The 25502-nt window shown below is 45.6% G+C and overlaps 1 protein-coding gene across 4 annotated transcripts in view; it reads right to left on the bottom strand.

Moving 5' to 3' along the window:
- The window catches only part of UGP2 (UDP-glucose pyrophosphorylase 2), an 80501-nt gene that overhangs the window by 49653 nt on the left and 5346 nt on the right, over nucleotides 1–25502 (bottom strand). Inside the window, exons 1-2 of one of the 4 annotated variants that reach the window (XM_066595494.1) lie at nucleotides 22853–23341; nucleotides 4407–4496 (exon numbers count right to left, since the gene is read on the bottom strand). The exons of 1 other annotated variant lie outside the window; for it this stretch is intronic. In XM_066595494.1, coding sequence (XP_066451591.1) covers nucleotides 4407–4496; nucleotides 22853–22871 — 109 coding nt within the window. In that variant the 5' untranslated portion in view covers nucleotides 22872–23341. Of the gene's footprint in view, nucleotides 1–4406; nucleotides 4497–22852; nucleotides 23342–25502 lie in introns of those variants that run through there. 2 more of the 4 variants (XM_066595496.1, XM_066595495.1) reach the window with 2 other exon arrangements.

A 25502-nucleotide genomic window follows, 5' to 3' on the forward strand; every position in this document is an offset into this window, starting at 1 on the left:
CCCAGTTGCCTTATTATAATATGTTGCTTGACCCTAACAATATTCGGGTTCACCAGCGTACTCGACCCATCTATAGATCAAAACACCTGGATCTAAGTTAGCTCACAATTAGAAGCTGAAGGTAGACATGGGGGGGGGTGTCACTCTGGAGTGAAGTATCTTAAATGTGCACTAGGTGCATCGTGTGAGGATAATGCACACGATCCGTATAAGTGCTACCTGCATACCGTGCGGAATAACCAGGTTTTACTTTGGTATTTGGCATAAAACCATGAACCGTACGCTAGGGCTGGTGGCTACTAAATGAACAGCCACCAGGTTAAATACCTATTAGCCCAGCCGGTTAGAGGGATGTGCGCACAACCTATGCAGGTACTATCAGAGTAGAATCTATCTTAGATAGCCCCCAAGGTCTCTGAGAGGTCAATCTAGACCAGTGAGTCGTCTGCCAAGACTAGTAGCTTCACATGAATAGGCTGCCAGATTGTAAATTCGTCAATTCAGTCTGGGATAATGCCCAAGAATAGCCTAACTACTAATAGTAACTGCCACAATGGCACAAAGCAATTTTAGGCTAGCTATACTAGTCAGCAGAGCGAGAGAGATAAAGTAGAGTAAGGCAAAGAGAGATTTTAGGAGTAATCTCCAGCAGCGCCTGCGGCTCTGATGGTGAGCTTTAGGCATCTGAGGTCTCTCTGTATTGCTCAGGTTTAAATGTCCCGCTAGCTCCTCCCATCTAGGTGTGGTTTTGATTGGGTAGCCAATCACGGGGAACAGGGGTTGTAACCAATTCCCATGTTTAACATTAGGTTTGGTAACATGATGCTGGGCTGCAGAGCATTGCTAGCCAACAAATCCCCTTAAAGAGCCTGAGCTATACTTGCATAGATCGGGTAATATAGTGAATCGCCGGTCATAGCGATTCCTAGTTCAACCCGATCTATGCGTCTTGAGATTGGGACTTCCGCGTTCCCCGGTGGAACGCACGCCTGTAGCGTCATCACGTGGCGTCCCATCCGTCCCCTACCATGACGCTTCCGCGCTATCTCCCGATTGCCAGTAACAGAAGAGCGACGTGGCCTGGGAGTTACTACATGATAATTGTAAGTAGCGCCATTACGTCCCGCCCACTTCTACTGCATGATGAGCATAAGATAATGGTATATTCATATAATACAGAGGGGCATATTGACAGCGCGACTTGGGGGCGTGTCCCAACCCCGATTACCACATCAACTATGGTTAGGGGGCGGTCTTGAGGATGACATTATCAAATCCCGCCCACTGTTGTAGAATGCTTCGGAGCTACAAGTCTACTACGTTTGCACAATTTTATGGGGGCATTGTGATGAAGGGGCATGCCTTCGGGATGTATCAAGTGATACAATAGATTGGTCGTTGTGGCCACGTTGTTGCCATATTGGCATAAATTAAATAGCTCTACACCAAATTTTGGCATCACCCGGGTGTTATCTGAGTGTATATTCAACATGTGCAAACCGTTAATGTTACCACAGTGGAGATAGTTTAATAAGTATCCTAATAGAGGATACTTGCTACTGTGGGAGACTTATGCATCCCTAATTCAACGTGTGTGTTTATGGAGAGACAGAAACTACTGGAGGAATATGTTCATTTCTATAATGATATAGATAATAAAATCCTCTTCTTAATCATTAGAGGGAGGAAGTTTCATTAGTATTTGTTGCCAATGCATTAGATATAAAGATGCAAAAATGATGCAGGCTAAATACTGAAGATAAAGTGATAATATGATTTAGCATCAATACATGTTCAAGCGCTCAACAGTAAGTTGGTTATTTGGCAGAGAGATGAAGTACAGTAAAGTACCGTCAATTTTGAGTCTGAATTGGCCTGAGCAAAAAAGTCTGGTAGAAGAAGAGCGCCGATCTCGTTGCTATACTCTGATCTACGGGAGCGAACTCCTTAGGACCCTTAGGCTATTGTCCACTTTGGTGCTGTTCCTTCTCTGTTGGGGGCTCTGATATTTGGGATAGCAGACAACGCTATTCTTGCCATCAAAAGTACTGGTACGCCAATAGAAAGCCAACTGACCCATGCTTAAAGGGCACTTGTCCTGGTTTCATGCTGCTTGTGGTTTGGGCATATGAGCCCGGGACAGGTAGGTACGTATCTACACGGAGCCCACGCACAACTTTTTTTTTTGTGACACTCTACAGCATTTGATGACGAACTTGATTTGAAATTTGACTCTGAAGAGCGCACCAAGTCATGAGGGCAGCACCGTGCCAGCCTCACCCTACCCACATCAGAGTGACAGCTCTCTCCCATCAATTGTATAGGGGTTAAACTCACTATGTGGGCAGGGAGAAGCTGATGCAGTACTACCCCTGTGACCGTGTGCCCTTTCAAGTAGGTTTATCCTGAGAAGCTGCAGAGTTTCAGAAGACGACTTACCAAGGTGCAGGGTACATACCTGTCCCAGGTTCATGCTGTCTGCGGTTCAGGCAGCGTGAACTTTGTGACATGTTCCCTTTAAAAATTGATGGAGGTTCATGTGAAACGGTTAACTCACAGTTGTCATGGCTACGAGATGGAAGCCATGTCACATGAACGGAACCCAAAGGTCCTTTTACACTGAAAGGTAATCATTAGATTCATGTTGGATCGTGGGAATCTAAATAAGAGTTGTTCAATGTAAATGAGTGAATGACAAACTAATTCATTCATCGTTTCTGCAGACATAAAAAAAAAACAAAAAACAAAAAAAAAAAACCAACGATCGGCCCGTTTACTGTAAATGGAGGTGGGCTGAAAAGTCTCTGGCCCGCACCATCTCTATTCACTAAGCGAGCAACACTCGATTATTGCTGGGTCGGCTGTCAGTCAATTCAGCGCCTGACAGTCGTTCCATGTAAAGGAACCTTAAGGCCTTCTTCAGGCAGGCCATTCAGGCATACTTTTGTTTTTTGTATTTTTTTTTTTTCAATTGGCAAAAAAAAAGCCTGTAGGCTTTATAACATTGCATATCCTAAATCCATATCAGAGAGCCGCCAGGGTTCCATCTGAATGCAGTTTTCGGTGGAACCAGCGGACAGGAAGCCTGGCCTGGCGCCTGTATGAACAGCGAATGTAGCTTGAAATGTAGCAAACTTTTTTTTTTTTTTTTAAACTAAAGTATTTTTAAAAGGTTAATGTAATTGAAAACCTTTTTAAAATAAAAAAAAAATTAAATATAAAACCCCAACGAAGAGGGCTGTCTTGAAATTCGTGCAAGAAACGTTACAAGTGGGGGCATTCTAGGTTTTTTCTTCTCGAAAGAATCAGGAATTTTTGCCTGCTGAAGATTTCTCCCAGCCCAATAAGTGAAGCTGAAGGAGTCTCAGAGCTTCAGCAGAAGACAGATGGGCAAACATATGGGCTGATTTAGCAAAAAAACTTTCCCAGTACTAATTTATGCAGCGAGGCAGATTTTAAAAGGGACTGTATCACCAAATTTTTTCGTATTAATTAAAACTAGACGGTGAAACATTTCACATTTTTTCTAATCGGTTTTTACTTTCTGATTGGAGAATTTTTTATTCTGATGTCTGTACATGACCGAGGGCTGCCATCTTGCCTGAGCTACATTTAACTGCGTTAATCCATTAAGAACAAAGTGTGCTAAATATACGGCGCTTAGTCCTGGGCTTTAATCAAACGGATAGCAAAAGTGCAGCATGGGATGGAAGCCTCTGCTCCGGCAATCAAGCAGGAGCGGGTCAGGGCAAACACAGCCCAGGACCCAGAGGAGAAGCGGATTTTAACCACTTCTGCCTTCTCCTTTCCAAGGTACATAGCGTTCAATGAGCACTAAGTATTACATCCACTAGGTGACCTGACAATCACATGACTGCCGGGTAACCTCTGTCCCAGAGGAGCTGTAGGGTCCTAGCAGACCCAGATCAGCTCTGTTAGTGAATGATGTCACTACAGGGGGAGGTTTTTCCCTGTAACTGGCGCTCCTATGGACACCCCAACATGTCATGTGGGATATAGCTGGTAAGAAAACTAGGAAAACTAGTTACAAAAATTTTTTAAAATTATTAAAAAAACTACTTTTTTTTAGCTTTTTACTCAATAAAAACAAAAAGGAAAAAAATGCAGAAAGTAAATAGCAGTGAGAAGAATCGGGTAGTAAAACCACCACATAGGTAAAATCTCTAAAAAGTATCTGGTCCTTTAGGTACAAAACACGCTGGTCCTAGAATTTAGCGATGTGCTTTACAGCAGCCTCATGGGCCAGTCACACTGTGAGCAGGAGGGGACACATTGACTTGTAGGGGAGACTAGTAGACACGGTCTGTGACCTGCAGGGGTCATTTTGCAAGGAGAGGAGTAGATAGCCCATGGTGGACCCTGTGTTATCTACATATAGGTGTTACCTGTCAGTGTAATCCTGTCTGTGATGTTCCCAAGATGACTGCTGTGAAGTTTTCTGTAGAGATCAGGAAGTATCAGGCTACTATTAGGCTCTGTGGATAGTTAAATGCAAGATTTTAGTTTTTTTTTTTATTTTTTTAAATATTGTGATTGAAAGTTAACAAAAATCACCAAAAATTCTTAAATTATGTTTAACACAGAAATGTGATTATATAGTAGGTACTTTTATGACGACACATTCCCTTTAACATCTTTTTAAAAACTAAAAAGCAGCAATATCCAACAAACTGAAGTGTACTTGTAGAGGCTGCCTCACGTCGGGCCACGTGGCAGAGGGTGGCTTTATTGGCGGGGTTTCACGTACGCTGAATTATCAATGCAGGCTTGCTGCACTCTGCACAGTGATGTGGATATTGCATGGAACGGTGGGCGCACATTTGCAGTGCCATGCCATTCTTTTCAATGTGGCTTGGCTATCTCCGGAAGTCCCATTAACCCCTTAAGAACCAAGCGCTGTAGATTTACAGCGCTTGGTCCTGGGCTTTAATCCCGCCCGATCTCAGAAACACAGCGCAGGATTAAAGCCTCTGCTGCTGCAATCAAGCAGGAGCAGGTCATATTTTCAACTGTTAGTCACAGCTGAGGACACAGAGGAGAAGGGAGAAGCGATTTTTAACTATTTCTGCCTTCTCCATTCCAAGGTACATAGTGCTCAATGAGCGCTATGTACTAAAAAGTGGAAGTTTTACTTCCACTAAACCAGCCGCCAGTCAAGTGACCGCTACAATCCCCTGGCACAGCAGAGCTGCAGGGTCCTAGCAGCTGCTGATCAGCTCTGCCAGTACCTATCATTCCTACATGGGGATGTTTCCCACTGTAACTGGGGCCCCAGTTACAATGGAGGAGTGTGTAATTAAAAACAAAAAAAAAATTTAAGAAAAACACATGAATGTCCCCCAAACATCTTATATGACATCATGGGGGCCATAGATGGTAAAAAAAATAGTTACATGAATTAGGAAAAATTTACAGAAAATAAATATATATATATATATATATATATATATATATATATATATATATATATATATAAAAAAAGAAAATTACCCAAAGCCGACAGCAAACATGACATAGTCGCCGTATGTGTCCTGTAATCTAAAACCATACATACTATATATTAAAACGTCCGAAACCAAATGAGGAACCCATTCCCAGAGCATGTTTGCGCTAAAATAAAGTAATTTTAAAAAAAGGGGGGAAAAAGTGTCTGGTCCTTAAGGTACAAAACAGCCTGGTCCTTAAGGGGTTAAAGAGGTATGAAGCGGCACGTGACAGACTACCCCTCCAATCTCCGTGTCACTTCAGTGGGTGCAGCGTGCATTGGGGACCTCTCAGGATTGATGGGCGTCTCCACTCATCAGACTTGCATCACCCGTCTTGTGGATAGGTGATAAAAGCCTACTATGGAACAAGTCCTTTAACGGCTTTCAGGCTTTACAGCAGTTGTCTGGCCAACATGATCAATCTTCATAAACCTAATTATAAAGGCGGGCAGACATCACAGAGGGGCAGTTTATGAGCCCAAACCAGCCTCGTCCTCCCCCGCACCGATGACCACCAGGTGCTTCCGCAGGGACTCCATCAGCAATCAGCTGGCTTCAATCTTAAAGTATCTTCATAAGACGCTCCCTTTATTAAGGGCTATTCAAGAAGGGTGGAAAAAAACGGTTTGACAATCGCACAGCTGGAGATGGAAAATTCCTCCTTTACAATAACCGCATAAATTACTATTTGTTTGATCCTAGAACACATTCATCATCATAAAAACAACAGCATTTACAATATCTCGTTTCAGAGGTTTGACATATTTGGCGCACTCCGCAGGCAATTAAATCAATGCATTGGAAACTAAAGCAACCCATCACAGGAGTTCTATAGCTTCCCTACATAACATTTAGTATGTTTTATCGGAAGGGGCGCCGTTTCACCTCGTGGAGGCTGACGAGAAGGTGCGAGGAGACTTTACAAGTCAGCAATGCTCTTCTGGGAAACTTGGTATGCAAATAGAGTGCTCTGCAGTGCCACCTACTGGAAGGCAAATTCTCTACAGAAGGACTGCAGGAAAGTCAGACATGGACTTCTGGGGGAGCTGCCTTCGTATAGGTGGAACTACAGAGGCATCTCCCGTTTGCGTAACATAAGTCCTGAATGTGAATTGCATTTTTAAGTGGGCTCAAATACAGGAGATTGAACAAAACCTCTGCAGCGCCACCTATTGGAAAGCAGCAAGTCAATGTTAGACTCTTTATACAAGCCTTGTAACAATGACTGGGAATTGAAAGCCAAGCCAGAATCCATACACAGACAATTTTTTCAGGGGGCCAGAATCCATACACAGACAGCTGTCTGTGTATGGATTCTGGCTTGGCTTTCAATTCCCAGTCATTGTTCCAAGGCTTGTATAAAGAGTCTCATACTGACTTGCAGGAATGCTGCCTTTCAATAGGTGGTGCTGCAGAGATATTGTTCTATCTCCCTTATTTGCATATTACCCAGAGGAGTATGAATGACCTTATAAGTCTCCTCACTCACTGTCCGAGTGCTGTCCCTAAGGAGAAAAGGTAGCGTTCCTGACTTAAGTGGGTTCATAGATGTTCTACATGAAACCCATTTAGTTAGCAATCAGATACATCTTCATGTTTTTGTTGAGAGCCAACCAGGGCTGATGTGACCAAACGCATCTTACCGCCTCTGTACCTACAGTGTTAAGGCCCATTTAGACAGTATGGGTGTGAGGCAAACGATGCCCGGCACTCGTCCCTGCACACCTGCACTCGTCCCCGCACACCTGCACAGGAGCTAGTATCGTCGGCTCACTTGGAGGAGGCTGCGGGAGATTTCTCTCCTCGCTATCTTCCGCCCGTCTCCATTGAGTTAACATAGCACCCGTTTAATGCTGAACGGCTGCCATTTACACTGAGCGATCAACGATCAGCTCATAGTACATAGTTTGTGCAGCATAAACGATGGACGATCAGCTGATTGCTCAGTGTAAATAGCAGCCGTTCAGTATTGAACAGCTGCTATGTTCTGTCAATGGAGAGGGGCGGGGGAGCGCAAGGAGAAAAGTCTCCTGCAGCCGCCCTGCTGTGAGCCAGCAATACTAGCTCCTGTGTAGGTGCACGGGAACTAGTATGTGCGGGGCCGAGTGCCGGGCATCGTTTGCCCGACACTCGTCCACTCTAAATGGGCCTTTACAAATATTCTTGAGCATTTATCGCCAACTGTGTGACTAGAACTCATTTTACTACAAGTTGACGCCTCTGCTGCTACTACACAAAGTCTTTATTTGCATGTAACCTATGCTTTCAATTGTAACGGTAGACTTGCTAATTAGGGATTCCATTTGTAGGGCTGCTTTTCAAAATACTAATTAAAAACTTTTAATGCAATGCCTTGCATAGAAATGATTCGCACCCTCTTGGTTTTATTTGTTGCAAAGCAATCAAGTAAAATTTTTACCTTCATTTTGGCTCAGTTAATTATGGCTTGTTAAGACTTGCATTCCCATAGTAACCAAGCAGCGATATTTTAAGACGCTACCTAATGTCAGTAAAGCGAAGTGTATGTACGGGCTCGGTTCTTTCATTAACACCCCTCTTTGGCCCGAGTTAACAAGGTATTAATGAGGGATAAGTGGTTTGGAGGGGGTATCATCTCTACTTGGGGAGAGCAGTGAGAAGGTGAGTGAGGAGACCTATAAGGCCATGCATGCTCCTCTGGGTAATATGCAAATAAGGGAGATGGAACAATACATCTGCAGCACCACCTACAATAAGAAGACTTCTAATCTTAGCAAACCATTTCAGTATGAAAACTTTGTAGCAGGAAACAAATACACATTTATATGAACAGGTGGAAGAGGGACAAAGTTGTACATACTTTAAGGCCTGCGCTAGAGAACATTTTTGCAGCGCTACCGATTGTTTTTAGGGACAAAGGGAGAAAAATACCCAATCAGGCAACGTCAGAACCTCCACCATCAAGCCACATGATATGACCCTCCCATAGCCTATGACGGGGTCTGGTTGTTTGGCTCTTATCAATAACTAAGCCAGCCTCACAACCACAAATAGGAGGGGTTGGCTTAGTTATTAAAATAAGCCAAATGGCCATTCCTCTGCGAAGATGTCACAGGCAACGAAAGGACCTCATCACGCAACGTGGTGTTGCAATCAGGCTGGAAGTGGAGGTTCTGAAAAAAGTTGAAATGGTCAAGTATTTCCCCTCCCTGGATAATCTCTTTAAAAATCAATCAGTAGCCTACAAAAAGTCTCCATGTAGCCCTGGTCTCTAGAATGGGAGTTGCTGTCCGATTTGTGAATCCTAGAAGGGTTCCCAAACAAGGGACTCCTTTCTATACAGCCCAAATTGTCCACTAGTTCATATGGAACGAGGTTGCTTCACAAAGAGGGAATTTTAAAGTGACCCTCTGGTTTTGGGACAGTAGAAGATTGGGGGTGTACTACCTGCATTTCTTCTCTGTCGGTCCTGATTTCAGCCATCCAAAGCGGCCAACACTATCTTCAGACTACCTAATCCCTCAACGGTGCATTGATCGTGTTAGACTACTAATGCATTATACCTTCTCCATGACTGTCCAGAGCTGCTCATGTGATCAGCACTGGCCAATCAGAGAGCAGTATATAATATGCATTAGGCAGATGGGAATTTGCTGCAGGCATCTTGGACAGCTGAAAACAGGGCCTGAAACTGGCAAATCGGAGTGGCACTTGAGAACTGCTGCTAATATATTCCCTCCTGATCCATGATGGTATTTTTCCCAATACTGCAATTTCACTTTAAAAATGGCTTTTCCGAGGATCCTAACAGTGACCCACACTTTAACTCAATCTAACCTCATAGGGGATATTCCCCTATTCACATACCAGAACAGCCACACCAATGGCTAACATTAATATTATCTCCTGGAACGTGCGAGGAATGGGCACCCCTAGGAAAAGATCCATGGTATTCTCATGCATCAGAAACCACAACCCACACATTATATGCCTCCAAGAGACACACATGATCCCAGAAAAAACAGGACAACTACAGAAGCCATGGATCCAGTGGTCCATACACTCCACATACTCATCCTATGCTAGAGGAGTCTCAATTCTGATTCATAAAAGACTAAGATGGGAACCGGGACGTACAGTTAGAGATCCAGAAGGCAGGTTTATCTTTATCCAGGCATGGGTGGAATCCCTTCCTTATGTAATTATAGCAGTATACCTCCCCCCGCCGGCCAACATCACAATTCTCCACCAAGCTGCCCAATTCGCCTCACAATACCCTAACGCCTCGGTGCTGTGTGTGGGAGACTTGAATCTAGTGCTAGACGCTCAGATGGACAGATTCAGTGCCCCAGAAAGTCACCCAATTCAAAGTAGCCCCACGTCCTTAGCCCTATTTGCGCAGGAGGTGGGCTGGAGGGATGTCTGGAGAACTAGACGACCAACGAACCGCGAATACTCATGTCATTCGGCCGGCAGAAATACTCTCTCCCGTATAGACTACTGCTTTGGGAATTCTAGATTATGCACTGCAGTAACCCAAATTGAATACTTGCCCAGGGGTATATCAGATCACTCCCCCATGCGCATCGAAATTACCACTTCGGATGCACACTCACATAGACACAACTGGCGCATACACCCCTTCTGGTTAAATTTGTTTGGTACAAACGACAGGATACCTGACCAACTGACCAGCTTCCTAGAGTTAAACCAACCAGATGCTGACCCGGTGATACTGTGGGAAACACTAAAGGCCTTTCTGCGAGGCGCCCTAAAATCTTCCATATCATATATAAAGAAGGACTCCTCCGGGTTAGAACAAGAGATGGCCTCCCAGTACGTGCACCTGGAAGCGGCCTACGTTGCAAACCCAACTGATGAACACAGAGAGCAATGGTTGAGACAGGGGAGACAATACTTAATTCACCTACAAGAGAAGGCCCGTAGAGCCTCCTTTTTTGTAAAACAACGGTTCTACGAATTGGGCAACCAATCCAGTAGCCTACTAGCCCACTTGGTACATCAAAACACGTCCTCCCCGTCGATACTACGTATCGCCTCTGAAACGGGAGAAATCCTCCATGAAAAGGACCTTATAGGGGCACGCTTCCAACGCTTCTACAGTGGTCTGTATGCTACTGGATTCCATGCCTCTCAACAGGAACTCGAGAATTATCTTTCAAACCTTATCTTCCCGACCCTTACTCCAGATCAACAGGCCTTAATGGATACCCCATTCACACTGACAGAACTCTCTGAAGCCCTCCAAGAGATATCCAACGGGAAGGCCCCCGGCCCGGACGGCCTACCGATAGAGATATACTCTAAATATCAGGAAACACTCCTGCCCACACTACTAGCAACCTATAATGCGGCATACAGTAAAGGATCACTCCCTCCATCCTTTTACGAGGCCACGATTGTTCTTATCTTGAAACCAGGAAAAGACGCATTGGATTGCGGCTCATATAGGCCCATTTCCCTTCTTAATTCAGATTACAAGCTTCTTACTAAAATGCTGGTTCGACGCCTCAATACCGTTATCCTAGACCTCATCCACCCGGATCAAACCGGATTCATGCCGGGAAAATCCACGCGAGAAAACCTACGACGGGTTCAGGTGGCGACACAGATAGGCTCGGAGGGGGGGAGAGATTGGGCCCTGGCCTCTTTAGATGCTACTAAAGCCTTTGATTCCATTGAGTGGCCCTTTCTACTCCAGGTGCTAAAGAGATTCGGGTTCGGAGAAAAATTCATATACTGGATCTCACTAATATATAAAACGCCCTTGGCGGCGATATCAGTAAACGGCACCTGTTCCCCGTACTTCCCCTTGTGTAGAGGTACGAGACAGGGATGCCCTCTCTCCCCGCTCCTTTTTGCCCTGGCAGTGGAACCACTGGCCATTCTACTCCGGACATGCCCGATATACCGGGGGATAGAGATAGGAGACAGAGAAGATCGTGTGGCACTTTATGCAGATGATCTTATGCTCTTTATGTCGGATCCGTTGGCCTCCCTCCCCCGCGCTATGGACATCATTAACAAGTTCGGGACATTCTCGGGCCTACATATCAATTGGGCAAAATCTGCCTTAATGCCAGTCTCCACACAAAGCCCTTTACAGCTGATGGACTCATTCTGCGGTCTGCAAGTAGCTAATGAATTCAAATACCTGGGCATCCAGATCACTAACACAACAAACCGGGCCCTCGATCTGAATGTACTCCCCTTGATAGACCTTTACAAATCCAAATTTAAGATCTGGGGATCTCTCCCTCTGTCAGTGGCGGGCCGCATTAACCTAATTAAAATGATAATGCTGCCTAAGTGCCTTTATATTTTACAGCATATCTCTGTGCCCGTCCCCAGGAAATTTTTCCGGACCATGAACTCCCTCATGTCCGCCTTTATATGGGGAAGCTCCCGACCGAGACTTAAACTCTCCACCCTCCAAAGGCCTAAGAAAGAGGCCGGGTCGGCACTCCCAGATCTGTTTTTATACTACTTAGCGGGTCAACTGCTGCACCTGAAACCCTGGCTACTAAGTAGCCCACTACCTAATTCAGAAGCACACCTGGCTCAAACCCTGAACATACCCAGTCTTTGGCCGGTGTTGGAGTTCCCCACCACAGTGAGGGGAGGAATGCTACCCATACATAAACTGGCGACACAAGTTTGGCGCCGGGCTAGGGAGGTAGACGGGTTCGTCGATATAATAGCGGACATGCCGCTGTGGGGAAACCCCGGGCTACGAGAGCTAACAAGGTTACCCGACCTTGAAGCTTGGAAACAATACGGTATAACAAACCTAGGCGACCTATACAACCTAAATGTCTTCCTGACCTTTGAGCAACTGCAAAATCAACATCAAATTCCCCGAAACCACTTCTACAAATATCTGCAAATTCGGCATGCACTCCAGGTGCAATTCCCACCGGCAAGTAGCAATATATCTCATTACCCGTTAATAGGCATATTAAGATCACAAGGCCCCAGGGGTCTCGTTTCAATACTGTATTCCCACCTAACAACCTCAAAGGCCGCTCGGGAGGTCCCTCCAGCTCTCCTCAAATGGAAGTCCATAATCCCAACACTGACGGAAGAAACTTTCCAAGAAGTTCTAGAATCCCCTCTATATGTCTCTCCATCAGCAAATAACAAACTGACCCAACTGTATATAATTCATCAAAGCTATCTTACCCCAGCGAGGTTATACAAGATGGGCAGAAACCCAACCCCACACTGTACCCGATGCAGCTGCGCATACGCGGACTTTTGGCACATGATTTGGGACTGCCCACAGATCCAGTCATACTGGGGGGAGGTTGCTGACTTGCTATCCACAATCCTGGACGTCCCGGTTCCCATCACTCCAGAGATCTGTCTCTTTGGCGTCCTTGACGCAGAACAATGGCAGCACTATGACAGAGTCTTTTTGCGGGAAGTATTATTCCTAGCCAGAAAGGTCATTGCGTTGCGCTGGATGGACCCAAGAGGTCCGACTCTGACAATGTGGAGAAAGATCACAAACTCAACCATTCCATACAACAATCTGGTTTACAAAGCGCGCAAATGTCAGGACAAATTCCAAAAGGTATGGGGCCTGTGGTGTGACTCAGCGCTAACCTTGTTCCCCCAGCAACCACTAACTCTAGCTATATCAGCGTTACAAAGGCGACGCCGTTGATTTGAAGATCCAGACTGACCCGCCCCTATATAAAATTATTTGCCTATTCGCTTAAAATACCCCACCCTCGCTCCCCTCTTACGAATTTACTAATGGATGCTCTCCCCATTTCTCCTCTACCCCCCCTACCCCGTTCCTCCACTCCTTCCTGCTGTTGAGAGTACTATACCAATTAAAAAATTTGTATAGCTTATAGATACTTGGTATCTAAGTGTTGTGAACGCCCGTGTACTGCAAATGTTGTTATGTTGTAAAAGATACTTACTTGTCAATAAAACGAGTTAAAAAAAAAAAATGGCTTTTCCACTTGGACCCCCTTTATAAACAAGACTGGATCTTGCTCCAGAAAGTTAAACCGTCCCAAGTTTTACATGCTTTTCCTGAAGATTAGTCAAGAGGTGAACCACCTAAGCCCCAAAGAAGAAAATACCCTCCTAGCGTCTCACTTGTGTAGCCAATTTACATTGTGGTCTCCACTGAGCTCTCTGGCAAGACGAGCCCTTGGGTGGTCAATGTCAACACCCATTCTTTCAAGTCTGCAAACAGTATTAGTTGGGTACGTGATCATCTGGCCAAGAATCATTCAGTGTATGCGGATACATATGTATATACATCTACATCTTGTTATAGATCATACCACAATCCACTATGCAATACTCCTTTTCCTATCCAAAGGCTGGAAAGTGTGACAAGACTCCCCACTAACGAAAGTACATTTTCAGAAGGCTTTCCCGATTTTTTGGATTTCTACATGCAATCAAGACACTTGAACAGCATGAGGCCAAATAAACGTTTCCTAATTATCACTTCAGTCAGAATGTTGTGCGCAGCGTTACAACAAACACTTAGAAATATCGGATTCTTACTTAAGAAGTTAACAAAAACAGTCTATTCGTATGTAAACCCCCCCCGTAAGACGTCTACATCTAGTAGGTGAGAAGATACAAGGAAGATAAGCTACACACGGAAGTGTAATAACCCCAACTACAATGTGAAACCCCCGCAGGGACACATTGTGCCTTTATCATGTAACACTAGAAATATCAGAGGTCGCGGTAACATTTGTCTTGTGTTTATCCAACTGTATGTTTGAGCCGAGGGTATTTATGGATGGAAGAAAAGGTCATTTAAAAATACATATATTTGCAGAGGTTAGAGCCGGGTCATTACTTTTCAGGAGAAGTAAGTACACATTAACGGGAAGCTTTCAGCTATTAGCCCCATAAACTAAAGTAATGGGTTCGTAGGAGGTGAAGCGTTAATCTGGCGATGGGACTCATGCGCACCCTCCTTAGTGTTCCCCTCTGTCCTCTCACACGCATCCCACGGACTACATAGACACGTGCACAAGATGAGAGGACTGTCATTCCATGCCAGTGCCATATCCTTTCATTGTAACCATACATCTTATACCCACATCCTGGCAAGTCTGTGGTTATGCGTTTTGATGTACAGGCTACATATGGGCAAGGGATAGAGCGCCAAAGGGGGCATCCCGCTAGGCAATGAACGAATCACTAGGGACATGGCATACATTGACCCATTCAAAACTAAAGGCACTAAATGATTGATGACCCAACTTCAGGATGGGTTATCAATAGTTGATTGGTGGGGGTCTATTGCTCACGATCCCCGCCGATCAGCTGACTGAAGTGACAGCAGCGCTCGGGTGGGTGCCGCTGTCACTTCAGTACTTTAGTCCATACCAGGCACAGTTCTGTTCATTGTATAGTGGCCATGCTTTGCATTGCAGCTCTGCCCCATTCATTTGAATGGAACTGCTCTCAGGCAAGTGACGTCACTGGCCTGAGAAGAGGCTGGAGCGTCACGGCCTCTTCAATCAGCTGATCGGTGGGTATCACGAGTGTCGGGCTCCTTACTGATAACCCATTCTAAGGATGGGTCACCAATAGATTATAACCAGAAAACCCCTTTCAAGGAAGCTGATGTACATGACAGCATCAGAAGTGCCAAAGACAAGAAGGATCCGAGTCTTGTGACCATGTCTAGGATCTCAGGAACCACGATACTATGCCTGGTAGGGCGCCAATTTATAAAAGTATGTAACTGAGTGGGCAAATGTTTTACAAAGTGGGACATCGCCTTTACAGACTGTCACATACCCGAATTTAGAGTTTCTGATCCTATGAGCCCTTAATAGAGATGAGTGAGTATACTCGCTAAGGCACATTACTCGAGCGAGTAGTGCCATAGCCGAGTATCTCCCCGCTCGTCTCTAAAGATTCGGGGGCCGGCGGGGGAGGAACGGAGGGGAGATCTCTCTCTCTCTCCTCCCCCCCCCCCCCCCGCTCATCTCTAGCCCTTAACTTTAGTTTATAAGGCTCATGCACATGGCTGTAGTGTTGTATGCACATACAGGAGGTGCCGATCATTGCCATATCACCATTTTTTTTTTCTCAATTTATATCTATTTCTTGGGATCATCCGCCCTTGGGCCACGTCTGGTATTGCACTCATTGCTATTGAAGTGAATGGAGCTTAAACTGTAATATCATCCACTGCCTATGGACACAAGTGGCGCTGTTTCCTAGTCGTGGACAAACCTCTTACTCTGGGATCAGCGATATCTCAGATCCCAGGAGGAGTGCGGCTGTACATTGCAGCTTTGCTGTCGCTGGCGTGGACACAGTAACAGTGCGAAGAGATGAACTTACTATAAAAGTACATGGAGGCACGCCTTGTAGAGGATGGTGTGCTAAACAGCGATGGCAATAAATATTCTATACAGTTATTAACGTGTCCGGAGGGCTGCAAACAAGTGCTGTTTATCAAGTGGGCTCAGCAGTTTTGGAGGCTTTTTCCTGGCCTAAATGCCAAAAGCCATTGATCTGAGCTTTGATTCTGCTTACTAAACTTTACAGGAAGAGAAAGATAAAACTCCTAACTTTCCAGAAGTTATTAATCCCTTCCTGCAGCTCGCACGGCTCATGTAGTTTACAGATTACAGCACCTTTATGACCCGATTTCACAGACTTTAAGCATATTAATGAAAAATACCACCGGGTTGTCCAGGACCTTTACTATCGATTACCTATTCTCAGGCCATCGATCGTTGATAGGAAGTCCACCGCTCGGGCTCCCTGCCAATCAGCTGAAATCAATGACGTCTGTGCTTGTAGGACCCAACCGGGCTTTGCAATGCCGACACTGCCAGTAGGCCCGATGATCAGCTGATCGGTGGGGTCTGCTGCTCAGGATCCCCACCAAACTATTGAAGACCTATCCTGAGGATGGTAAAAGTCCTGGACTACCCCCCTTTAAAAATGGTTAAAGTTATGAGTCTCATATGGTACATTTCTTTGTTAAATGGGTTATCGAGAACCCCAAACATCCGTGGCAGTTGGGCGCCAAACTAAAAAAAAAAAACGAACAAAAACCCAACAGCGTATTTCCCTCCGCTGTTGACCGCTGCTCTGGTCTTCTATTTACTTTGGGTGGCAGCAGTAATGTAGGTTGTTTACCCACACAACCCCTGAAGCCAATGGGAGGCCAGCAGGGACATCATCAGCGACGTCCCGTAAACAAGCATTAGAAGCCCTTGTGACAGGTTTACGAGGCATCACCAGGCCTTCTGGCTAGGTAATGTTAGATGGCGTGACGGTGGACCATGCGTGGCACCATGGCAAATATATTGCTTCGATATAGTGCTGGGCAGAGAAGTAGCAACTCTTAAAAGCCCTTTATTTCATACATCTAGAACCCAAATTGCCATCTACACTCCATGTCCAAGTATTTCTTGATTTTGAAAGAGTGGGTTTGCAAGAAGAGGGAGCAAATGTAGAGTGAGGCAACAATCCGGGATTAACATAGTCTGTATCCATGGCCATCTACCCAAAACCGGATAGTCTTGATTAAAAATATCTAAATAACTGATGCATATATAGAGCAGATATATACCGGGTCACTAATGCACAGACAGTTACACCTAACGTTCAGTTTTCTATTGATGTTCCGCTAACAGAACGTCAAGCTAGCTCACCGATTCATCTGGGTGGCCCATGGTGGTTTCTAATGCCAATATCTGGCCCATCACTGGACTACAGAGGCGCTTTGACAAAATAACCTATAGCATATCAATCTGATATTAAATAAATTACAGGCCCAAGTAGAAAAGAGAGGGGTCCCCATAACAATCAAAATGGACCCCTTGTTAAAGGGCTAGATTTGGGACTCAATGACAGAAGGGTCTGGTGTTTCTTCTCCTTTTCCATAGCCCTTTAAGGGGGTTTCCAGGCATCACCAGTTGTCAGCGCCGGCCTACCCCGGAGTCGTAGTGCAAGCCGCTGCTCCATTCACAGTTTTGGGCCCTGCAGATCGCTGGGCCTGCTGTCATTGTGGACAGTGCTGTCCATACTGCAGCGGCACGTGTTGGTACTACAGGCATAGCTCCCATTAAGCTTCGGCTCAGGTTGGTACTTCTGTAGGCACAGCTCCCACACCGAATTCAATGGGAGCAGTGCCTGTAGAACCAACCTGCACAGACAACGCTGTTTGCACTAATCAATGCGCTATGAGCTAATTGGAGGGAGCCCTGAGCATCAGACCCCCTTGATCAACTACTGATGACCTATCCTGAGCCAGCAAGAGTAAAAGTCCTAGACAAGTTTAATTGGTGGGGCAACAGAAGCCAATCAGGGGTGCTCAGTCTTGACGGAGCATTGGCCACTACTGCATTGCTATCCTACAATCCAGGGGTTGCCCAAGAATGAAAACAAACACCCCACTTTAATCCTCCCCCAGTCTGGCATTGATGCTCTGGTGTCCTTGTTTGCATCTTGGGAACGATGCGGTGCTGGCTGCAGTGGTCACATGCTAGAACAATCCAATCACTTGCTTCAGTGGTCATGTGACTGGCATCTTACCGGGCAGCCTCAAAAGTTATACGAGCACAGTACATGACCGCTGTTATGATTCTGCTCCCGAGATGCAAGTCTAGTCCAGCAGAGCACCATCAGAGCATCAGTATTGGACCCATTAGGTCTGCAGCTACTTTTTGGCTCTTGGACAAACCCCTTTAAATTTGGTAAGACAAAAAAAAACAAAACAAAACTGAAGGCCGCACTTTCCCTTATTTCAGTACTCACAGATATCATAAATGTTAATGAAGAGAAGAAAATGGTTTAGAAACAAAAGCACAAGAATGGCAACAATATCAATTTAACCATATCCATTATCGGAATCGCTTACTATGAAAGCAAAAATAACAGGGGGTCCCAACACTCAACCTAATAGTGCATATCCCATCTATAGGGCATAAATCTGTAGTTAATGGTGGGAAAACCTATTTACGTAATTATCCTGAAGCTAAACGAGTTGCACAGCTGGTCTAGCACAGCTCGATGGCAATGAGAAAGTCCGGGGAGTTCAGGTTAAAAGCGCGGCAAAAAGTTTTGGTTTTTTTTCACGCCTCTGTCGGTGTCATACAACATCCAAAAAGTTTGAGTCCAACTCATCTGGAATCGGACAGATAAGTCTACATGTAACTGGAGACTTAAAGGGGGTTGTCCCGTGCCGAAACGGGGTTTTTTTTTATTCAATAGGCCCCCCGTTCGGCGCGAGACAAACCCAAGGGATGGGTTAAAAAAAAAAAAAAGGTTTAGTACTTACCCGAATCCCCGCACTGCGGCGACTTCTTACTTACCTTACCAAGATGGCTGCCGGGATCTTCACCCACGATGCACTGCGGGTCTTCTCCCATGGTGCACCGTGGGCTCTGTGCGGTCCATTGCTGATTCCAGCCTCCTGATTGGCTGGAATCGGCACACGTGACGGGGCGGAGCTACGAGGACCAGCTCTCCGGCACGAGCGGCCCCATTCACCAGGGAGAAGACCGGACTGCGCAAGCGCGTCTAATCGGGCGATTAGACGCTGAAATTAGACGGCACCACGGCGACGGGGACGCTAGCAACGGAGCAGGTAAGTGAATAACTTCTGTATGGCTCATAATTAATGCACGATGTACATTACAAAGTGCATTAATATGGCCATACAGAAGTGCTGAACCCCAACTTTGTTTCGCGGGACAACCCCTTTAAGAACCCACATTAAGAAAAATGGATTGACAGTGTGGAAGAGATATAGGCAGAAAAAGCTCAAACAAGAGGGGAGACCAAACCCAACAAGGGACGGGTCTACAATACTCAACGGTCAATGGTGTAGGTATAGGTGCTGCTGGCCTAGTAACGCATCAGGTAGGGAGTAGAAAGTAGTGGAAAATACCAAAGCACTTATCCGACTCTACGAGTCCTTAACACGCCGGTGGTCAGCCCTACTTTTACGTGCATAATACGCACTGAATAGAACCCACAGAACACAAAACATGAGTATTTTTCTTGCTACTTTTGGTCGCATGAAAGAAAAAAAAAGTGGCATGTCCTATCTTGGTGCATATTACGTGCCGAAATAGGTCACTGAAGTCATCAGACAACTTGATTTAAAAACGGCAGGCAACGTTTCGAGGCGACATATGGCTCTTCATCAGATAGCTGGACAAAAGTATCCGACAACCCTTGTCCATATACTCAGTTAGGATACATGAATACCATAAAGGTGCGTTCTGCTCCGCGTTACACTACATTCACACGGGCAAGCGTGATATCAGGTGGAGGAACTCTGTGCAATATCGCGCTTGCCAATGTGCATTTTACACGCAGATGTAGGATGGTTTTCATTCAATAGCGCCTTGCATCACTTCTGTGAAACGGCGATCCTCGAAAACGTGCTTCACGGGCGCTAGAGGATCGCGTTTCCCATTGATTTCAATGGGAGACATCACATCTCAGTCGCATGCGCATGGCATGTGAGTGCCATGCAAGGTCTTTAAAGGTGCCATTGAAAACGGCTTCACGGGCGGATTTGAATGTACAAAATTCACAAAGAATAGGAAAAGTTTAATTTTTCTGCGGATTTGCACCCCAAAGGTCACCATATACGGTAAGTCAGTTGGGGGGTGGGGGGGGGGGGGTGCGCAAAAATGGACGATATCTAGAATTAATTTCGCGATTTCATTCAGTGCGTTGGTTTGCTGCGCGCAAATGAACATGCCTCGCAGGGACAAAAAGTACAGGAAAAACAAGTTATGGTCCCGATATCTTCAGGTTATCTGATGTTACTCTGTCAGCACTTAAGTCATTTGTGGCCTATCCGTATACACAGTCCACAGCGCCCTGTATAAACCCATTAGTTTCTATTACGCAGGCACAGACCAGATTTATCATCCAAGGAAATCCCGCTGATGGCAGATGAATTGGATTGCCCTACAAATGGCGCTTTGTTAATTTCTTTCTCCAGAGTTTTGCTTTTAAAAAAAAGACTGATAACTAATCCTGATATTCTTCCGTTTGCTTCTGGTTACTAAGAGGCTTACGTTGGGCAATGAAACACCAGCTAGATTTCTTCATGGAAATTGCAGTATTAACAGTGTTATTGCCTAATGGAAAAAGTCGAAACATACAGGGGAGAGTTACAAAGAGCTTAACGCCGGAATTCTGGAATAGAACCGTCGCAAGTTTTAGTGCAAGTCCCACCTGTGCAAAAAAAACAAAACGGATTTTTGGTTGCGTCACTTTCATAAAAGTGGGAAGGGCTTGTTGAAAGGCCCTTAACATTTATGTAAAAATTGGTGTAAATTAGATTGGATACCTATGTCCACCCTTAGCTGGCATAGATTTCAGTCAGCACATGGAGGAGCCGCGATGCAACTAATATAGGAGGAGGCATGTGCCGGTGGAAATGATTAAGATTCCCCCACAGTGTGCCTAATGGGGGTTCATCTCTGGGTGTAATGTCCAAAAGCTCAACTGGTCGGCTAGAAGGTCTGCCTACAGACTTAACGCTCTATTGCCCATCTTACGGCCCTTTTAGACGGTAACAAAAATAGGAACGAGCATGCAACCAGCGCTGACGTAGCGTATACACTGCATTTACACGGAATAATTGGGTAGTTTTCGTAATTTGTATAGCGCCAAGTTATTCCGCAGCGCTTGCAAGTCATTTATTTATTCATTCCCCCCACCAAGCTGGGTTCTCACTTTACCAACCTCGGAAGGACGGAAGGATGAGTTGACCTTGAGCCGGCTACCTGAACCATGTGGGGATTGAACCCCCAACCTTCAGGTCTTGAGCGAGAGCTTAGGACTGCATTTCTGCTGCCTTAACACTCTACACCACACGGGACTATAGTCAACCCTTCTGCAGCTGGTCAGCAAATCGTTACGACCCCGGGTTACACAAAGATTTGCCGCAGACGTATGATAATGCTCAGGTCCGCACGAAAGATCCAATCAGAGATAACCTAACGATTTTTTGCTAATCAATGCATTTACATCTAACAAATATCATGCAAACTGTTCTAACGATTATTTGCACGGTAACCTTGCAAAAAAAATAATTAAATCTTTACTCCGGAACACAGACACATCGGAAAATTACCGAACTTGGTGAAGGTCCATAAAGTTTGGATCTCCACCACTTCCAAAAACTTAGGAGCTACTCTGGAAGAGGAACATGACCCTACTTAGACTGTGCAGAAATCAACCTTTAAACACTATGTTTCTATAACACAAGGTAAGTGTGCCAACACAGCGCCACTTAAAATGAACAGAGCTTCCAACGAGGGGCTACGGCAAAATTTCCCAATTCGCAAAATCTCCAGTCAATGCCGAAGGAGTTTCAATACATATTCGAGAGCAGCGGAGTCTTCACTGCGAATCAGTGAGAGATTCTCCACTAATGTTATATTATGAAATGAATGAAGACACGGAGAATGCCTTCAAGAACCCCCGTGAAGTTCTGTACCAACACGAAGTTATTTTAGCCACAAGACCCTACGAGAGGACTACCCTACCCTACAGCAGATGGATGATCTCCATTCACATTTACGGCAATTAGCCTCAATGTCATTGGAGGACCATAAGGTCTCGGGTATATGGACCACATCATTTTGATAGTTGACCATTGATTGCAGCTCACAATGACACATATGTCAGCGGTCACCATCTCTCCATCGGAGCGTATTGATAAACGTTGAATCGGTAATCTATACGCCGCCTCCTTACCTCATAAGTAAACCATTAAACTCATTACTTGCTTGTAAATCCATCGGGATTGAAAGATTTATCTCCGTAATGCTGCAGAGTATTTGCAACTGAACAGAAGGCACGTAAAAACAGGTCTTTAGGGAAAAATAAAATATCCATAACGGGCATCTGACACCTGAAGCGGACATCCAGAACATCCCTCCAGTGCCCGGCGGCACCAGCCAACGGGCAGAGCCGATAGCCCAGCGTTGTATCTGTATGCAAACATGCATGATCACACAGTTACAGCAATGCAGCAGTCATTTATGCTCCGGCTATGACCTCCAGATCCTGAGGACTAGTTCCTGCTATTCCACAAGCCGGGAATCAGGGATCCAGCTCACGTCCACAGCTTCGCAGCAACACCATGACAGGTTAACGGCTCCATCCAAAACACATTATTAAACCCTCTGCAACAAATCCGATGCTGCCGCTGGCACATCTTACTCCCATGACCCCGGTCAGACAACTAGGAAGCCCCGAACCCGCTGCTAAGCACCCATCCGAAAGCAACCTAGCATGTTCTGTTAACCCCTCACTGACCACGCTGATGTAAAATACAGAGAGAGTCTACTTACCCTTCGCAAGAGAAGACATGTTGGCAAAAATCTTTGGTCGAGTACAGTCACCCGCTAGGTCGAATGTAGACTGGTGACACTTGAGTCGATTAGGAAGTGGCACCAATCAGCAGGCATTAATATTGGCTTCCAAGGCAATGCAAACAAATTCCTGTACAGTGGAGGGGAAGGAAGGGGGGGCAGGGGAAGAGGGGGGGGGGGGCGTACTCCTCCTCCCCCACAGATGGGGTACAGGCAGGGAAAGTTCACTGGCACTAGTGCCCCCTGTGTGTACAGCAGCGGCTCCTGTGATAATGCACTGTGCAGGGCTGAGCACTCGACATGCACATTTCATCAATGGGAGTGGGAGTGCCTGACATGGCATGTGACAGCCCAAAGGGCCATAGAATAATAGTGCACGTATTCGCCCTCCTCTTCCTCCACCTCCTATGAGTAATGCATGTTCTGCGTACCGTGCAGCCCAGCAGAGGACACTCACATCAAGCACACATGATCGCTGCATTCATCCTATATACACACACAACCCTCCATTATTGCTGTAATATCAGCTGCAGCTCAAATGTGGGAAAAGGGGAGATTCTACTCCGCCTTCTGCAAATCCATCCCTGCTGACTGCCACCCACTACTAACCAGCCAACCACAGGCACACACATGCCAGAGGAGGCCACCGAGGCTCCCTAGGCTGGATCTGCCCGCAGCACATTGCAGAACACAGCAGCTCTTAGTAGAAAGCACTTCACTCCAACGATCGGTGGATCTCAACGTCCTTCAGCTGACCTCAAAGGCCACTCAGACATTACTTAGTTGTATCCATTGCAGGAAGCGCTGGGAGATCACCACTATGAAAGCTCTAGTATACAGCTTTCCTTGAGTCCAGAATGGTCTCCGTTGCAATGCAGATTTGCATTCAGGAACTTGGAAAAGCTGGGTTGGCGAGCCAGGCGGGACATTTGGATACCCACCCAACTTTTCAGAAGTCGGATATAGCTAAGAAATGGTCTTGAGAGAAGTCAGGGACTTCAGTCCTTGAAAAATCGAGACTCAAGGACATCCTTCATGCGCTTTTAATCTATATTAAAAAAAAAAGAGATGATGGAATCGCAAGCGATCGGGAAAAAAAAAGTTTTAGAAAAAGACGGAAAACTCTAAAGTGAGATGCAAATAATTTTGCAGTTTCTATGCCCGCTGCGATTGGAGTTAGTGACCGAAAACGTGGAATCACCTCTGCAATCTGGAGAATAACTGGGAAGCGAGATATTGCACAGCGGTCCAATAGGCAGACGTCGTTCCCATCTCTAGTCTGTACCTACAGCACAGTCCGCTAAAAAGGGAACACGGAAATTGCTATTATGACGGCCGCATGAGACTGGTCAGCTGCAGACTGTCCACAATGAAAACAGCAGCAAAAAACACCATGTTTTGATGCAGCAATGCTCTGGATTCCCCCCTTTGCTGCACAGAGGGTAGACTGTGCTGAAAATCTGCAGCATAAACAGATCTTCCTCTGAATCAACATTTGGGGGGGGGGGGGGGGGGGTGGTGGACTATATGCCTTTTTTTGGCCTTGCATACTACGGAATAAGCATCATCTGACCAGTCACTAAAGTGTGTGAACGACTGTTCGTGCGCTTTTACACAGAGCGATGGTTGATCATTTGTTGAATTTCGTGATTGCTAAATAAATTGCTACACGGAACAAGAATGTCGTTCATTGATTAGTTGGGGGGGGGGGGGGGGGCGAGGGTCTTTGATGGGACTGTATTTGAAATTTCAACCCCTCCCTAAAGGCCCATTTACACGGGTCGATGATCGCTCAAAGATCGCTTAGACGACAGTTTGTGTGACGGCTTTGAGCGATCATTTTGCATAAACTATTAAGTAGTTACTCAGCTACCTAATAGCTTATTAGCATGCAAATGAAGCCTTTAGGTGAATGTAGTTTATAGCCTGAGGGCTCTTATCTGCCTTCAGCGTCAGGAAACAATGCTATCAGCACTACCCATGGAGAACTCAGCGTCCTGATAAGACCACGATTTTTAGGTTGGCCTGAATTTAACGATCAGCTAGCAGTGCACGAAAAGTGCATGATGGCCGCGCGTTTACACGCAATGATTATCAATCAATAGATTTTTGAGCGATCGCTCCCTGTAAATCGGCCTTAGCACATTTGGTGCAGAGTCCACTGAACGTACATAAATTTGTGCAATCGAACGCTCGCAGCTGCAGCCTTTTGCTTGTCCGACTGAACAGTCGGTGCTGCAGCGAGTGTAGCTTCAAACTCCAAATCCCAGCCAGGGACCACAGCAGCGAGTGTTCTTTCACAGTCCAGCAGGGACTGTTCTGTAAGGATCACTGGCATTTAAGTAAAACAAATCCGTAAAATTCAAAGGTGATTTTTAGAATAAAATGCTGCCAGATTTGTTTTACTTAAATGCCTTTATGTTGGGTTTTTCGGATCATTAACCCTATCCTGGCTCTGCACTCTTTTCTCTCCACCCTGTGTGGACTTTTCGCAACTTCTGCGAGTGCTGTAGGATTCTACACCTACAAAGGATCACCGGCATGTCTGATGAGCGTTAAAGTGGGAGGGCAAAGTGTTCAAAAAAAAGGCAGGAGCCAATGAGCATTCAGTAGGAGGGGCATGCCTAAC

Source organism: Eleutherodactylus coqui, chromosome 3, assembly GCF_035609145.1.
Source record: "Eleutherodactylus coqui strain aEleCoq1 chromosome 3, aEleCoq1.hap1, whole genome shotgun sequence".
Taxonomy (NCBI): domain Eukaryota; kingdom Metazoa; phylum Chordata; class Amphibia; order Anura; family Eleutherodactylidae; genus Eleutherodactylus; species Eleutherodactylus coqui.